Raw genomic sequence first — 18,941 nt, 5'->3', positions numbered from 1 at the left:
TGCTTATATTATGGCGTCTCACGTGTCAGGTGTGCAGAATTCTATTGCTGACTCACTTTCTCGTTTACAGTGGTAGCGGTTTTGGTTGTTGACCCCGGATGCAGAGGACAAGGGATTGGAGTATCTGGTGGAGCTTTGAAGCGTGGTCTCCGAGCCACAAAGTCTCTGATTAGGTTTTCCTTGGCTGCCAGCACGTGGGCCAGTTAACAGTCAGTATGATGTTTATGGGAAGGATGGTTGGCTTCAGGTGATTATCATTTGAATGATGAGGACCAGGTAGGAGTGCTGCTGATGTGGTTAAGTCAGGTGGCAGCGGAAAGTTGGTCATCGGCTAAGGTATCGTGGGTTACCATGGCCCTGGCATTCAGTTTTAGGTTGCGGGGTCAGAAGGATTTAACAAAAATGTTTTTGGTTAAGCAGGTGGTAAAAGGGTTTCATAGGGGAAGTAGTTGAAAGGACTCTAGACGTTCAGTTTCTTTTAACGTTCTAGAAAGGTTGGGTAGTATTGGGTGTCATCTGTAGTTCGGAGTTTGAGGCTTGTTTGTTTCATTTAGCTTTCTCACTTGATTTCTTTGGGGTGCTAAGGGTTGGGGAGATTGTGTTTCCTACCAAAAGAAAAGTAGGTGGGTTTCTAGCTAGGGATGTTGTGGCTACAACAAAGGGGATGAAATTCTGGATTCGGAAGCCAAAAATGGATCAGGAGAGAAAGGTTAACTGGGTAGTTTTAGGAGCAGTTCTGGAATCCATTATGTGTCCATTATGTTGCTTACAGCTTTTTAATGGGACCCAGCCTAGTCGTGAGAGTCCTTTATTTGGACAGGAAAGACCCATCCGTATGACACAATATCAGTTTACTGCAGAGTTTAGGAAGGGTTTACAGTTGTTAGGTCTGGATGCATATCGTTTTGCACTTCACTCTTTTCGTATTGGGGCTGCAACGAAAGCAGTGGTGTGTGGGCTTGGTCCTGAACAGTGCAGCAGATTGGGAGGTGGGATTCTAGGCACTATCGTGGTTATGTTAGTTACATTAGGCCTTAGAGTTTAGAGGCAGAGTTTCATAGCTAAGGTGAAGTTGTGGTAGGGTTCTCATGGTAGTAAGATGTTGTTTTTAAACCATTTGCATTTTTGCTTCATGCTCCAAATCTCTGTTAATTTGGATCCTGGGCCATTCTTATGTCCATTGTGGAGCACTATGAGCGAATGTAAGAAAAGAGGGTAGACAGCGCGGTTTTTCCAGGAAACCAGCGGAGATCAGGATGGTGACCAGACTGCAAAGCATGTCCTACGAGGAACGGCTAAAGGATTTAGGAATGTTTAGCTTGCAAAAAAGAAGGCTAAGAGGAGATTTAGTAGCTGTCTACATTATTTGAAGGGATGTCACAGTGTAGAGGGATCATGCTTATTCTCATTTGCACATGGAAACACAAGAAGCAATGGAATGAAACTGAAAGGGAGAAGATACAGATTAGATATTAGAAAAAACTTTTACAGTGAGGGTGAACAATGGAGTGGAATAGGCTGCCACGAGAGATGGTGAGTTCTCCTTCAATGGAAGTCTTCAAATAGACATATGTGAGAGAGACATCTGTGAGATGGTTTAGTGAATCCGGTGTTGAATTATTAGGCAGCTTGTTTTCCCTCAGGCAAAATAGGCCAAAAAAATATTTAACTTTCTCTGAAAAGCCAAAAATTGTTAAAAGTCTTGAAAGTGTAGTGACCAGAATCCATTATCCTCTAAGTGCTGTCATATTACAGAACTACAACCTTCATGGAACACCCAGAGGTACAAGGGGTTCAGTGCTCAGAGACATGGCCAATGTAATGAGGCTGAAACCCAACCGCCACTGAAGAAGACACAGAGGTCGAAACTTCAACACTGGCTATATTCATACCCAACACCAACCTATTAGAATTATACATCATATTGATAAGATATTACATTGTTATTTAAGGTAAGTATATAATACAAATTCTGCAAAAAAATTTTTTTTCAAATAACAAAAAGTAACATTAGTGCCTTTTATTGCACTTCTAAGACTGATCATAATTACCATACTTCTCATCATCAAAGGATCCATCATAATAAAGGGTGGAGTATTTGGTCAATATGAATTTGATAACCGCTAAATAGTATATGCTGATATATTGCAATATTGAGGGAGATTGCATTTTTTTTAGGGAGGCAGTAAAATTAATTCCGGGAGCAACTCCTTCATGTTTATAGGAGTAGAGAATTTCAAAAGGGTAGGATTCATAGGTATATAGATAAAGAAAAATAATCTTTGAATATTCAACTAAAAAATATATATCTGGTCTCTCTTGAGTGGAGACCTAGTACAGCAAGAAAGGTGCCCATATTCACATGTATAACTGAAACAGCTGAAGGATAATTGGTCATTTAATCCCTTGAGTATCAGAGATCCTACTTGAAAAATTCAATGACACTCCATTTGGTGTATCAGTTTGTCCCAGTCACCCTTCCTGCCATTTTGTCTAATGACCTCCAATACGCAGAAATTGAAGGTCCAACTGTCCCCTCCATGAAATCCCCTTGCATGCCTAGCAATTGGGGTATCCTTACCATTTCTCATGTCCACTATGTGTTCACCAATCCATCTCCTGATCTCCCTCTTGGCTTTTCCTACATAAATATAGGGGCATTGGCAAGTAGCCATAAATACTACCCAGCTCATCTTGCAATAAGCAAAATCGCACATGTTGAAGGTTTTTCCGGGAGACGTACTGGTGAAGCTCTTACAGGGTCTCATCGAGCTGAAAAAGGGGCAATCACCGCATCTTACAGTTCCTTTAACTTTCCGATCTAGTCATGTTCCGGGATTTGTTGGCCCTTTGTATAAACTGTGCACCAGTGGATCGACTCTTTACCGATTGGATTGTTCCTTTTTGTAGGTGAATTTTGGTTTGCCACATCCTTTAAAATCTGCTCTGAGTATACCCCAATGTTTTTTAATTACCTGGTACGGTCCTTCTGCTTGACTATTATAGTTGCCCAGTAGGCGTATTGGTTCCTTACATTCATTTTTTTATCTTTGGTAGTAACTGAATGTCTCTTTTGATTTAACACATAACGGAAAGCTGTAGCAAATGTTTCTCTGGGGTATCCCCTTTCCGTGAATCTATATTTCAGATCCAAAGCCTGTGTACGAAAGTCACGTGTGTAATTAATTTTCCCTGTTTAACTTTTCTGACTATCAAATCAAGTAAGGGTAACTCTATATGATTGTATTCTGAGGCAAAGGATAGGCCAATATCATTGATGTTTAAATTATCGACAAAATATTTTAAGTCTTCCACAGTGCCTGACCACAATATGAAAACATGATCAATATACCTGGTCCACATGATGATATTAGGAAGCCACCAGGTACATTCTTGGAAGACTGTTGATTCTTCACACCAGCCCAAAAGGAGTCTGACGTATAAGGAGGCACAGGGACTTCCCATAGCCATCCCCCTGAACTGGTGGTAGAATTTCCCGTCAAAGATGAAATAGTTATGATGGAGGGTGAACTATACTCCATACAACGGTTCGATCTTGATTTGCAGTAATGATCTAAAGCAGCAGCGTGGAATGCAGCTGTATAGTGCCTCAAAGCCCACAGAGCATAATAGTGTATCAGAAGATATCACTGTAGATTCAATCTTCAGTAGGAGATCTGATGCATCTCTCAGGTATGACGGTAAGAGATGTCAGAAATGGTCATAATATTTTGTCAATCTAGATCCCTACATTTTGGGAGATTTAATGAATCCCTGATAGGTCTGCCTTTTTTAACTGGTCCAGACCCTTATGGACCTTGGACAGAGTAAAAAGTGGGAATAGTTGGTGTCTTAGGAACCCAGGAGTCAAATTCACACTTTGAGATAACCCTGAGATTCAATCCTTCCTCAAGTATCTCCAAAAGTGAATCTCTAAATGACTGTGTTGGATCCCTCATCAGAGTTTCATAAGTTGATTTATCGAGGAGAATGGAGTTACACATATCTAGATAGTTAGTATGTTCAAGCATGACCACGTTGACCCCTTAATCTGATGACTTCATAATCAGATTTTCATTTCTTTCCAGAATTGTTAATGCTTACATCGATTAGTGAGATTAGACTCCAAATTCTTGTTTAGTTATTGGATTTTTCTAAAATCATCTTCTACCACTCTTGGAAAAATGTCAATACTATTTAGTTCTCCTATACAGTGCATTTTGGTACTCTTCTTTTATAAGTCCATTAAAAGGACCATTCACTTCATCTCTACTATACTGTCATCCATTAGGTCTACAAGGGTCTGGCCCCCTCCAAGTCCCCCTCTTCAATCACCAATTTTTTACACCTATCTTTATTATGATTTTTGAAAAATGTATGCCACTTTAATTTGTGACCAAAGAGATTGATATCCTTTGCCCACTAGAATGAATTATAGTTTACCGTAGGCACAAAGTTCACACATACGGCAGCGACGTTAGTCACATCAATCAAAACTAGGCGCTTGCATAGTGCTGTCTTATGCTCTGCTCACAGCAGAGTAGAGCAGAGTGCGCCTACGGGGTCCTATGAGGCTACTGTGCAGGTGAAATAACTCGGGTCGCAATGTGGATGATGTGTCCACATCAATCAAACCAGGAGAACACGATTAGGAGCAGAGAGGAGGCACAGGCGCCGCAGCGAGGACGCTAATCAGACCACCTTGATTTACATACAGCGTTCAAAAATTGGTGACACATTTCCTTTAAAACAGGTTATTTACTGTGAGGGAAAAAAGTCACCTCTTAGTGTCTGGTAGGCTGTGGTTGGTGCTGCCCAAAAAGTTGACTGTTAACAGATCAAGAAACTGACAGACTCCATGGATGAAGGACTTATGTCTTTTATTGAAAATAAAAGTGACTATATTGGGAACTGATTTTTTTTTAATACTATTCTCTCTCAGTCCATTTGTGGCTCAGTCTTTAGAATAAGGCTTCATAAGGCTCTGTGACAGATTGGCTCACACACTTTGCTCAAAATTTGCCCCAAGAACTTTACATTATTACAAGAGTTGCAATAGTGGAATAAGTGTACTTAATATATGGTTCTCTTGTCAGCGATCTTGGACAAAGCCAGTAGTGGAGCACGGCTGTTGCTTCTTTCATTGATTTTACTTAGTTTATTATTTATAAAAAAAAAAAAAGACTGTATGCAATGCAGAATTCAGAATAAATGGAGAAAATGTCAAGGCTTTTAAGGCTAAGCGTTCACTGCAAGTTCAGCTGCAAGCAGAAGATCTGATGCATCTAGTACCACCAAGCGCAAAGTTATCCAAGAATTTTAAAAGAAATATTAAATCCCTTTCAGCTCCCATACAGATGGTGGCGGCCTCCAACTAGTCTTGGTCTACATTCTGGTAGCAGCAAAGTGACTGCTGCGGACAATACCTGGAGGGACTTGGGAACCGCAGGAGCATCGGAGCTGGAGCACTTGATTATTTTAGAAGTACTGTTTTTTTCTACCTTTGCTCCTCAATTTTTCCTTCCCAACTCTTGAAAACCCTTTAATTAGGCCCCACATGATAACAGCAAATATATTTATACAGCCATAACATCCTAATCTAACAAGTGACACTCGCCATCTGCCCACATAACACTTCACTATAATATAATGTTTCAGAATTTATATTGTTTAGGAGAAGAAGTCAGATAAATGCAAGTCCATTTTTTTTTTTTTAACATTTACTAGTATAAGCCAAGAGCAGTATTACATTTTTATGGTACTGTCATAAAAAGCATCTTTCTTTCTTTTTTTTTTTACACCATATTCTTAAAAGCTAATTATCATTTGATAAGTTCTGTTATCTATTCTAGGGTCTGTAAAGTGATGTCAATCACTGGGGGTCCAAATCTCAAGGCCCTCATTGATCACTCAAATCACTGCTCTGAAGTGTACTGTTCCTGCAGGAGAGAAAGCACGGAGTGGTGTACAGGCTCAATACTAATTCTACGGGTCTGTACACCACTCGCAGCACTTTGTAGCCTCTAGAATAAATTTTAAAAATAAAAAAACCTTATAAGATGAAGATTACTCGAGTCATTACTAATGAAACCTTGATGGATCAAGGATCCAGCGTAAATGTTATAACAATTTATGAAAGGCTAGGACACAGAACACAGAAATTCAGGGCAACTTACAGGGAACCTGTCACTAGATTCATGTGGCCTGAACCTCATTCAGTCATGAATCAGATGCTGGCTGCCTCATTTCTGAGAAAACAAAGTTTGAAAAGACCATAGGGAGAAAAGTGACTAGTCCAGCTGGCTTCTCCTCCACCGCTCTAGTTGATTGACAGGTCTCTCCCTTGTGCGTATATTTGGAGAAACCTATCAATCACCAAAAGCGAAAACAGGAGAAGCTGGCAAGAGTCGACACTGGAATATTCACGTCTCTCCATATTGTATCAAGGCTATGTTCTCTCTGAAACTCCGCACCCAGTGTCTCATCCAATGCGGTCCGAGGTTCAGGCCACATGAATTTAGGGCCAGATTTGATTAATACTATCAAAAAAACATTTCTACAATTCTATGTACAGCTTAACTTAGTCATTTGTCAGAGCTATATACACATAGTATACGTTTGATATAACACACATTTTGACCTCAATATCTGCACAGAATATTATTTTACATACTATATGTGGCATTTCTTATATTCAGTGTAATTTACTACTATGTCTCCAGTAGACACTTTTTAATATGATAAATGCCCAAGCATCACCAGACAGTCACAGGTTGCCTAAGCACGATAGGAATTCTATTTTCACAGCAGGTTCAGTGATCCCTGCCCTAAAGTATAGGCACGCGTATACTCGAACGATATGAATATATTTAGATTATGAAGTCGTAGAACCTCTAGGGAACTATCTTTGTGAATTGCTCGTGTTTTGCATTTCGACACCATTTGTTCTTAGCCAAAGATTTGAATAAAAGAGGTGAATGAATATAAATAATTTGTTCCGAGAAATACTCAAATCTCCTTACAACAAGAGCATACAGTATATAAACAACAGGTGGGTGCAGGTGCGTGCGTGTGCGAGAATGCGAACGTATATACTTGTATCTTAGCGGGTATAAACCTTCCCCAGAAACTGCTGAGATTATTATTTTTTTCACATCTTGCCTGGACTAAAAGAAGTTTACAACGTAGATTCCCCTTTCCATTTTTGGTCACCGGTGGCGGGGGCTACTGCATTGGTGTCAGCTGTTCTTATATTTTTCAATACTTTTTTCCTACAGCACGTTCACATTATTTTACTGCAGGAAGCCTTTTGGAGATATTTTATCTTTATCTTGAACTTGTTTAAAGATTGAACTACTGGTTTCATCCCCTACTGGGATTGCTGGGACGAATACAACAAGTGACATCCTAAAATGATCAGGAAGACAATCAGCTCTTCACTTTCATGGATCCAGCTGTCTAAATTTCTTTCCTCCCGCTGATACATTTACGTGTACAGCTGATGACTGTGCTGTTCTCTTAAACAGCGCTGAATAGCTATTGGAAGCTAGTCTTATGTATTGTATATGGTTAATAGACAGTCAGCAAATGGTTAAGGCATGTGGTCCATCCATCAGGCCATGGGGCATGTAAGATACATGAAAAGAATCTTTACAGTATAAAATTCCTTTCGCTGAGGTTTGGCATGTGAGATGTTATTTTTTTAATTCTTCTTATAGAGAAACTGACATTAAGGAACTTTAAGACTTATGATAAAAAAAACGAAATCAATCGCTATGTACCATCTCACAGATTACCACTAAAATCATCTTGAAACATCTATAGTAATAGAAATATGCGATGAGATCATATTGGTGACATCTGTAATACTGGACCTTATTTCCACATGGTTCTGTAGAGTCACCTTCTGCACTTTTCATATTTATAGTGTAGATTCATTCTAATCAATATTCCATTTGTTATAATGTTGCTTTATGTTTCCAGTTACAGAAACCAATGAGCAATACTAAAGATGTATGAGTGGTGCATAGATGACTTTCATTGTATAGAAGCATTGTGGTCGGAGAGCACAGACTTCCCCCAATTGTCTATGACTTACCAGAAGATAATTTTACTGGGAATTGCCCTTGTTAATAGTATAAATTTAATTTAAAGTGAAAGGAACCTAATACTTTGTGGAAACATGAATCCCATGCTCTATGCAAGATGATAGAGATCCTTTCCAAGCTTTTCTAGTTTATCTCTGTACTCCAATTTCTTGTAGTTGGCTTTGGGGACACCTTTGAATCCATACATGCTTCCAAACCAAGCACCTGCAATGGCTGCAGTGGAATCACTATCGCCACCGTGGAAAAATGCACGGTGAGAAAGTTCTGTCCAGTTGTCACCAGAACCAAGGATTGCATCGTAAGCGATCATAGGTGCATCGTGTCCACTGCTTCCACCCCATCCGCTGTAGCTGACAGATTTATAAAACTCATCTCGTTCTTGAACATCGTACTTCTCTGGAAACTTCGGCTGAGAAGTTCCATCCAAAATTCCCCTTTCTTTAAGATAAGAATTCCACTGTCCTTCAAAGTAAGACCTAGACAACATATAAGATGAAGGTTAATATTACCATTTCATATATGAATACATATTCTCTGCTGGTGTGCCAAGCCACCAAACTCAACAAGCCATTAAAATATTAAAATCTCAATCCGTACAAATATCACAGTTCAGATGTTAGCACAATGAATATCCCATTTATTCTTTGTCACACAATGTTAGGTAAAAAATAGAATAATATATGACTATGAATTGTGTGTCCAGAAGAGTTGCCAACTTGACTATTTATTTTTTCTGGACAGTTTATCAAAAAATCACGGACAAACAATATTTTTTACAGACACATTGGAAAACCATAAAATGATTGTAAGTGATACATGTCTACAGCACATAACTGATATGAAGACATTCTGTGCATTCAACGTAAAATGATGATATTTACAGTCAACATAATCCTTTTTTTTTTTCTTTTGAGGCTGAAAAAGCTAATAAACCGGCACCTTACATTTTTTTTATGGATTGTCATGGAATGTCTGGACAGTTGGCAACCCTGGTGTCCAGATGTGCTATGAAGGGAACATTGTGACCACTGGTAACATCATTTCCCTAAACAAGCAGTAGCTCTGCCATTCCAGAAGTAAATTATCGCGTCTGTGACACTGTAGAACCAATACCATGTGAGCCAAGGAAAAAAAGTCACTGGTGACCACAATGTTCCTTGATGGCAGAATAAAAGGTATCCAATGTGAGGGTCCCAAGTAAAGCTTTCTAGAGAGTAGCATGAAGGAGAATTCTGAGGGTCACAGCTGATTCTTCAAATTGATCATTTACGGTAAGTTTGATGCTTGTCAAAAAAAACCCCACTATCTAGAGGAGAATAATGGTGGATATCAACCTCAAGCTTGCAAGTCTGTACGTCTTAATGGCCAAAATGTTGGTTGTAATAGAAGATGCTGGTAGTACAAATCAGTATTCTCCTTCTTACAGCCTATGTACATACTAATACAACCATGGATTATGTGACGTTTGTTTTGCTGGGTCAATGTATAGATTGTATTCTCAACTGTGAGTTTTTCCATTTGCTGTGAATGCTGTTGTGTCAGTATCCTGTGTACAACAGACAGTAAGAAGATGTGTTTTTCTATTATCATAACTATGCTCACCATGCATCCAGGTTTTCGGAGACATATTGCCCAGCATCTATGACATAGTCTTTTACCAAAGGCAACACGACCAACAATTCCTTCCCCCATTCGTGTGGAGGCTTACGATTTATGGCATAAGCAGTGAACAATGCGGCAGCCACTGAACCAAGATAGCCTGTAGGATGATGATGTGTCATCCTACCGCTCTCTACACTGATGCGTATCAGGTCATTCAGCTGCTCTGGACGTGGAAACCTCAATCCTATGCACATAGCTCTCATAGCCGCACCACATCCTCCAGCGTGACTTTGAAATGGGATTTTCCACCCGTCCGGTGTCTCAGGACTTAGCAAATGTGCATTGTCTACGCAGGTTCCTCCTAGAGGCAGACAGAAAATGTATCAGATTAGCCAATAACATGTTATTGAACACTTTTTTTAAAGCCTTGCTTGACAGATCTACTCTATACTTTTTAATTTTTTTTTTTTTTACTTTTAATGTCTTTAAGACACAAATCCAGTAAAATGTTTTATCTTTTCCTTAGATTAAAAACTATCTCCAGTAAATAATTTTGTTTTGAGATGTCTAACCAATTACTGTTTTAAGCCATTATGAGATTCATTCTAGTGTGAACCAACTGACCCTCACTCCGACTATCCTGATCCCACACTGACTAAACAAGTCTATGTGGTTCACAATGTTACATAGTTACATAGTTATTAAGGTTGAAGGAAGACTGTAAGTCCATCTAGTTCAACCCATAGCCTAACCTAACATGCCCTAACATGTTGATCCAGGGGAAGGCAAAAAAACCCCATGTGGCAAAGAGTAACTCCACCATGGGGAAAAAAATTCCTTCCCGACTCCACATACGGCAATCAGACTAGTTCCCTGGATCAACGCCTTATCAAGGAATCTAGTGTATATACCCTGTAACATTATACTTTTCCATGTGACAATCTTATATTTACTGTTCTGAATTGGGCATCCAGGGTCGTATTTTTGCCCAGCCACTACACCAATACTTCCATCCTGTGCCAGTCATTACATTGGTAGTCCATTTCCTACAGAATACAATATAAAAGGTATCTCTCTCACCCACAAAGCTCTCCACAATTTTGCACCACCCTACATCTCCCCTTCATTTTGCAACTGGTCTAATATTAACATCCTCCATAATCCGAACCTCGTACCTTCATCTCCAAGACTTCTATCGTGTTGTGCCAGTTTTCTGGAATGCATTACCCCAGACAACCCAACTAATACCTAGCCACCACATCTCTTTAGACAAGCCTATCACCTCACTGATCTAACTCTTCCCTGTTGCCCCTTTCCAAGTTTTCCTCAGCATCTGGTTCCTCTTATTCATCTGTCTGCACATCCTCCATGCTCACTAAGTAACTGTACTTACACAGATACTGGCTGATGACCTAAATGCCCTATTTATTATAATGATGGCTGCACCATACATAAAATGCTCGTTCTACCTATGGTGGCCTCACTTCTCCTGTATTTATTGAACTATTTGTTACTTTGCAATGTTTTTATTGTCTGAACTGTACATTTCTCTATGTTAGTGCTTTATCAATTAATTATCAATTATTATCACATAGAACAAGTGACTTCAGCTCTACAGTCGCGGACAAAAGTTTTGAGACAAATTTATCTATTTTTTTATAAAGTTTGCTGCTATGGTGTTTTTAAATCTTTTAGTCAAATGTTTATGTGGTAACTGAAGTACAATTACAAGCATTTCATGTTTTTAAGTCCTTTACCCCCCTTACCCCAAGGTGGCTTGCACGTTACTGACCAGGTCAATTTTTACAATTCTGACCACTGTCAATTTATTAGGTAATAACTCTGGATCACTTCAATGGATCCCATTTTTCCAACAACATTTTTAAAAACATTTTTTTAGGGACCACCTCACAATTGAAGTGACTTTGAGGGGTCTACAGGATAGAAAATCCCCAAAAGTGACACCATTCTAAAAACTTCACCCCTCAAGGTGCTCAAAACTACATTCAAGAAGTTTATTAACCCTTCAAGTGCTTCATAGGAATTTTTGGAATGTAGAGAAAAAAATGAACATTTAACTATTTTTCACACACAAAAGAAATAGTTTAGACCCCATCAGTATGAAGACTGTTGTGAATTCCGTTCTCGGGCTCCCTCCTGTGGTCATGAGTGGTACTGTGTGAGTTTGGTCTTGGGCTCCCTCTGGTGGCCTTTAGCGATATGGCTGGTCTTGGCTGGGCTCAGCTGTTTCATCTCCTGCTAGGCTGGGCCTATTTAGCTCACATGGACCTTTACTTGTCGCCTGCTGTCGGTGTATTCAGTCCTGATCCTGTGCTCTCCTGAATATTCCTTGTGACCAGTCTCCTGCTATGAGAAGCTAAGTTTGCTTGTTCAGTTTCTCATTATTTCCTTGAAAACGTTTCTCATTTTATTATGAGTTCAGCCCAGCTTGCTTTATGTGATTTTTTGCTTGCTGGTTAGTTCTGGGGTGCAGAGTGCGCCCCTCACATCGTGAGTCGGTGTGGGGGTTCTTGTATTCTCTGCGTGGTTTACTTTTGATAGGTGTCTGTGCGGTCAGTACAAAAACTATCTATTTTCTGCCTATCTAGTATTAGCGGGCCTCATTTGCTAAATCTGTTTCATCTCTACGTTTGTGTTTTCCCCTTGACTCACCGTTATTATTTGTGGGGGGGCTATCTAAAAATTTGGGGTACATTTCTCTGAGGCAAGTGAGGTCTTTGATTTCTCTCTAGGGGTAGTCAGTTTCTCAGGCTGTGACGAGACGTCTAGGTTTTCAGGTTACGTTCCACAGCTGCCTTTAGTGTGTTTGGATAGGATCAGGATTGCGGTCAGTATAGCTTCCACATCCCCAGAACTTGTCCTATATACTCAGGGTATATTTGTCAGGTCAGTTTGAGATCCTACCACCAGGATCATAACAGTACAGCAGGCCTGAAAGTGTTAATGCAGCTAAAGAGGGAGAAGAGAAATCTTAAGGTCATTTTTTTTTTCCTCTGCACTGTGTTTTGCCTCTCTCCTCCCCTTAATCTCTGGGTGGTTCTGTATGCAGCTACTAATATGGACATTCAGAGTCTGTCTTCTAGTGTGGATCATCTCACTGTAAGGGTACAGGGCATTCAGGATTATGTAGTCCGCAGTCCTATGTCAGAGCCTAAAATACCTATTCCTGAGCTGTTCTCCGGAGATAGATCTAGATTTTTGAACTTTAAGAATAATTGTAAGTTATTTCTTTCTCTGATACCTCGCTCATCTGGCGACCCTGCTCAGCAAGTCAAAATTGTTATTTCTTTGTTGCGGGGTGACCCTCAAGATTGGGCATTCTCTTTGGCGCCAGGAGATCCGGCACTGCTAAATGTTGATGCATTTTTTCTGGCGCTTGGAGTGCTTTATGAGGAACCAAATCTGGTAGACCAAGCAGAGAAGGTTTTGCTGGCTCTCTCTCAGGGTCGGGATGAAGCAGAGGTTTATTGTCAGAAGTTTAGGAAGTGGTCAGTGCTCACTCAGTGGAATGAGTGCGCCCTGGCGGCGATTTTCAGAAAGGGTCTTTCTGAAGCCCTTAAAGATGTTATGGTGGGGTTCCCCACGCCGGCGGGTCTGAATGAGTCAATGTCTTTGGCCATTCAGATTGATCGGCGTTTGCGGGAGCGCAAACCTGTGCACCCTCTGGCGGTATTTTCTGAGCAGAAACCTGAGCCTATGCAATGTGACAGGATTCTGACCAGAGTTGAACGACAAAACCACAGACGTCAGAATGGGTTGTGCTTTTACTGTGGTGATTCTGCTCATGTTATCTCAGCATGCTCTAAGGCTACGTTCACATTAGCGTTAAGCTAATGTGCGTCGGGTTTGCGTCGGCGACGCAGCGGCGACGCATGCGTCATGCGCCCCTATACTTAACATGGGGGACGCATGCGTTTTTTTTTGTTGCGTTGTGCGACACATGCGTCTTTTTTGCCGCAAGCGTCGGACCAAGAAAACGCAACAAGTTGCATTTTTCTTGCGTCCGATTTTCGGCAAAAACCGACGCATGCGTCGCAAAACGCAGCGTTTTTGCGTGCGTTTTGACGCGTTTTTGCGTGCGTTGTGCGTTGCGTCGCCGACGCAACGGCGCACAACGCTAGTGTGAACGTAGCCTAAGCGCACAAAAAGGGTTGCCAAGTTTGTCACCATTGGTACTTTACAACCTAAATTCATTTTGTCTGTTACTTTGATTTGCTCTCTGTCATCCTACCCAGTTATGGCTTTTGTGGATTCAGTTGCTGCCCTGAATTTGATGGATTTGTCATTTGCCAGGCGCTGTGGTTTTATCTTGGAGCCTTTACAATTCCCTATTCCGCTAAAGGGAATTGATGCTACACCATTGGCCAAGAATAAACCTCAGTACTGGACTCAATTGACCATGTGCATGGCTCCTGTACATCAGGAGGTAATTCGCTTTCTGGTGCTACATAATTTGCATGATGTTGTCGTGTTGGGTCTGCCATGGCTGCAGGCTCATAATCCAGTCCTGGATTGGAAAGCAATGTCTGTGTCAAGTTGGGGGTGCCAGGGGATTCATGGTGATGCTCCTTTGGTGTCAATTGCTTCTTCCACTCCTTCTGAAGTCCCTGAATTTTTGTCGGACTACCAGGATGTATTTGATGAGCCCAAATCCAGTGCCCTACCTCCTCATAGGGATTGTGATTGTGCCATAAATCTGATTCCTGGTAGTAAGTTCCCTAAGGGACGACTTTTTAATTTGTCTGTACCAGAACATACCGCTATGCGGAGTTATATAAAGGAGTCCTTGGAGAAGGGACATATTCGCCCGTCCTCGTCCCCTTTGGGTGCGGGGTTCTTTTTTGTGGCCAAGAAGGATGGTTCTCTGAGACCCTGTATAGATTATTGCCTTCTAAATAACATCACGGTCAAATTTCAGTATCCCTTGCCACTGTTGTCCGATCTGTTTGCCCGGATTAGGGGGGCCAGTTGGTTCACCAAGATAGATCTTCGTGGAGCGTATAATCTTGTGCGCATAAAGCAGGGCGATGAATGGAAAACAGCATTTAATACGCCCGAAGGCCATTTTGAGTACTTGGTGATGCCTTTTGGGCTTTCTAATGCCCCCTCTGTGTTTCAGTCCTTCATGCACGATATCTTCCGAGAGTACCTGGATAGATTTATGATTGTGTACCTGGATGATATTTTGGTCTTTTCTGATGATTGGGAGTCTCATGTGAAGCAGGTCAGGATGGTATTTCAGGTCCTGCGTGCCAATGCCTTGTTTGTGAAGGGCTCTAAATGTCTCTTCGGAGTCCAGAAGGTTTCCTTTTTGGGCTTTATTTTTTCTCCTTCTACTATCGAGATGGATCCAGTCAAGGTCCAGGCTATTCATGACTGGACTCAACCTACATCTGTGAAGAGTCTTCAGAAGTTCTTGGGTATTGCTAATTTTTACCGTCGCTTCATCACTAATTTTTCTAGTGTGGTGAAGCCTTTGACGGATTTGACCAAGAAGGAAGGGTTCTGATGTGACGAATTGGTCTCCTGCGGCCGTGGAGGCCTTTCAGGAGTTGAAACGTCGGTTTTCTTTGGCTCCTGTCTTGCGCCAGCCCGATGTCTCTCTTCCCTTTCAGGTCGAGGTTGATGCTTCAGAGATTGGAGCAGGGGCTGTTTTGTCGCAGAGAATCTCTAATGGCTCTGTGATGAGACCATGTGCTTTCTTTTCAAGAAAGTTTTCGCCTGCCGAGCGGAATTATGATGTTGGTAATCGAGAGTTGTTGGCAATGAAGTGGGCATTTGAGGAGTGGCGACATTGGCTTGAGGGAGCCAAGCATCGTGTGGTGGTCTTGACGGATCACAAGAATTTGACTTATCTCGAGTCTGCCAAACGGTTGAATCCGAGACAGGCTCGATGGTCGCTGTTTTTCTCTCGTTTCAATTTCGTGGTTTCATATCTTCCGGGTTCGAAAAACGTGAAGGCTGATGCCCTTTCTAGGAGTTTTGTACCTGACTCCCCGGAAGTTTCTGAACTGACTGGTGTTCTCAAAGAGGGGGTGATTTTGTCTGCTATCTCTCCTGATCTGCGACGGGTGTTGCAGGAGTTTCAGGCCAATAGACCTGACCGTTGTCCACCGGAGAGACTGTTTGTCCCAGACAGATGGACCAGTAGAGTTATTTCCGAGGTTCATTCTTCGGTGTTGGCGGGTCATCCTGGGATTTTTGGTACCAGGGATTTGGTGGCGAGATCCTTTTGGTGGCCTTCCTTGTCGCGGGATGTGCGTTCCTTTGTGCAGTCCTGTGGGATTTGTGCTCGGGCCAAGCCTTCGTGTTCTCGTGCCAGTGGATTGCTTTTGCCTTTGCCTGTCCCGAAGAGGCCTTGGACGCATATTTCCATGGATTTTATTTCGGATCTTCCTGTCTCTCAGAAGATGTCTGTCATCTGGGTGGTTTGTGATCGTTTTTCCAAAATGGTCCATTTGGTACCCTTGCCTAAGTTGCCTTCCTCCTCCGATTTGGTGCCATTGTTTTTTCAGAATGTGGTTCGTTTACATGGTATTCCGGAGAACATTGTGTCCGACAGAGGATCCCAGTTTGTGTCCAGATTTTGGCGATCCTTTTGTGCTAAGATGGGCATTAAATTGTCTTTTTTGTCAGCCTTCCATCCTCAGACGAATGGTCAAACCGAACGAACTAATCAGACCTTGGAAACTTATTTGAGATGTTTTGTTTCTGCTGACCAGGATGATTGGGTGACCTTTTTGCCATTGGCTGAGTTCGCCCTCAATAATCGGGCTAGTTCTGCTACTTTGGTTTCACCTTTCTTTTGCAATTCTGGTTTTCATCCTCGTTTCTCCTCAGGTCAGGTTGAGTCTTCTGACTGTCCTGGGGTGGATTCTGTGGTGGATAGGTTGCAGCAGATTTGGAACCATGTGGTGGACAATTTGACTTTGTCCCAAGAGAAGGCTCAGCGCTTTGCTAACCGCCGTCGCTGTGTGGGTCCCCGACTTCGTGTGGGGGATTTGGTATGGTTGTCTTCTCGTTATGTCCCGATGAAGGTTTCCTCTCCTATGTTCAAGCCTCGTTTCATCGGTCCTTATAGGATTTTGGAAATCCTCAACCCTGTGTCTTTTCGTTTGAACCTCCCAACATCGTTTGCCATTCATAATGTGTTCCATAGGTCGTTGTTGCGGAGATATGTGGTGCCTGTGGTCCCTTCTGTTGATCCTCCTGCTCCGGTCTTGGTCGAGGGGGAGTTGGAGTATGTGGTGGAGAAGATCTTGGATTCTCGTATTTCGAGACGGAGGCTTCAGTACTTAGTGAAATGGAAGGGTTATGGTCAGGAGGATAATTCCTGGGTTGTCGCCTCCGATGTCCATGCGGCCGATTTGGTTTGTGCCTTTCATTTGGCTCGTCCTGATCGGCCTGGGAGCTCTGTTGAGGGTTCGGTGACCCCTCCTCAAGGGGGGGTACTGTTGTGAATTCCGTTCTCGGGCTCCCTCCTGTGGTCATGAGTGGTACTGTGTGAGTTTGGTCTTGGGCTCCCTCTGGTGGCCTTTAGCGATATGGCTGGTCTTGGCTGGGCTCAGCTGTTTCATCTCCTGCTAGGCTGGGCCTATTTAGCTCACATGGACCTTTACTTGTCGCCTGCTGTCGGTGTATTCAGTCCTGATCCTGTGCTCTCCTGAATATTCCTTGTGACCAGTCTCCTGCTATGAGAAGCTAAGTTTGCTTGTTCAGTTTCTCATTATTTCCTTGAAAACGTTTCTCATTTTATTATGAGTTCAGCCCAGCTTGCTTTATGTGATTTTTTGCTTGCTGGTTAGTTCTGGGGTGCAGAGTGCGCCCCTCACATCGTGAGTCGGTGTGGGGGTTCTTGTATTCTCTGCGTGGTTTACTTTTGATAGGTGTCTGTGCGGTCAGTACAAAAACCTATCTATTTTCTGCCTATCTAGTATTAGCGGGCCTCATTTGCTAAATCTGTTTCATCTCTACGTTTGTGTTTTCCCCTTGACTCACCGTTATTATTTGTGGGGGGCTATCTAAAACTTTGGGGTACATTTCTCTGAGGCAAGTGAGGTCTTTGCTTTCTCTCGAGGGGTAGTCAGTTTCTCAGGCTGTGACGAGACGTCTAGGTTTTCAGGTTACGTTCCACAGCTGCCTTTAGTGTGTTTGGATAGGATCAGGATTGCGGTCAGTATAGCTTCCACATCCCCAGAACTTGTCCTATATACTCAGGGTATATTTGTCAGGTCAGTTTGAGATCCTACCACCAGGATCATAACAGAAGACTAAGAACACAATAGTGTTTGAAACGCGTTCAGTGAGGGCTGTTATGTGATCCTCTTTTCAGCCACTTGTTATTGGGACTTTTATCATGATATTTAAAATAAAATTGGATTTTAACTAAAAATATTTCTTTCTCCTGGAGCTGGATTTCTTCAAGTTTTTCCTGCTTTTGTTTGTCTACCTACTTTTTGAGGAGTGACTACAGGTTCTCAGTGGCAATGGGACTTGGAGATTTTCCTTGCCATGGACCCAGAATATCAATGTTTGCTGAGCCACTTGGTGATCACTTTTGTTTTGTGACTTGGTCTCCATCATGTTGGAAAAACCATTGTTCATCAACAAACTGTTCATGGATCATTGAAAAAAGTTGCTTTAAGAGGATATCTAGATATCCATAGCAGTGTTATTAAAAAAATTGTGAATGAGCCCACTACCTGTGATGAAAATCAACTCCACACAAAATGCTTTGCTACTGGCATGACACAGGACTCTGTAGCATTCACCTTTCCTTCTTCAGACAACTCTTCCAGATGTTCCAAACAGTTTTAAGGGGCTTCATCAGATAAATAACTTTGCACATAGATCAGGGATAGGACTGCGCTTGTAAAGTAATTTTCTCTGATGAAACCATTTCAGACTGTTTGGAATAATTGGGAGAAAGACTGTACAGAGACGAAATTGTGAGCACTACCAGGAGTCTTGTGTCATGCCAACAGTAAAGCATCCTGAGGCCATTCATGTGTGGGGGATGTTCATCCAGTGGAGGGGTCACTCACATTTCTGCCTAAGATCACTGCCATGAATAAAGAATCGTATCTAAACCAACCCAATAGCAACTCCTCCCAACAATCCTGGAGCAATTTGGTGATTAAGGGTATGTGCACACATTGTGGATTTTGCTGCGGATCCGCAGCTGTTTTCCCTGAGTTTACAGTACCATGT

General features: G+C 41.9%; 1 protein-coding gene across 2 annotated transcripts in view; it reads right to left on the bottom strand.

Annotated features, from left to right (window-relative positions):
• Window positions 1–4,863: 4,863 nt before the first annotated feature.
• Window positions 4,864–18,941, bottom strand: part of ADPRH (ADP-ribosylarginine hydrolase) — a 29,332-nt gene continuing 15,254 nt past the window's right edge. Inside the window, exons 3-4 of one of the 2 annotated variants that reach the window (XM_077272143.1) lie at window positions 9,711–10,071; window positions 4,864–8,584 (exon numbers count right to left, since the gene is read on the bottom strand). In XM_077272143.1, the coding sequence (XP_077128258.1) occupies window positions 8,197–8,584; window positions 9,711–10,071 (749 nt within the window). In that variant the 3' untranslated portion in view covers window positions 4,864–8,196. The remainder of the gene's footprint in view (window positions 8,585–9,710; window positions 10,072–18,941) is intronic. The other variant, XM_077272144.1, reaches the window with a different exon arrangement.

Source organism: Ranitomeya variabilis, chromosome 7 (assembly GCF_051348905.1).
Source record: "Ranitomeya variabilis isolate aRanVar5 chromosome 7, aRanVar5.hap1, whole genome shotgun sequence".
Taxonomy (NCBI): domain Eukaryota; kingdom Metazoa; phylum Chordata; class Amphibia; order Anura; family Dendrobatidae; genus Ranitomeya; species Ranitomeya variabilis.
The sequence above is the reverse complement of the archived record's forward strand: the minus strand, read 5'-3'. Positions and strand labels throughout refer to the sequence as shown.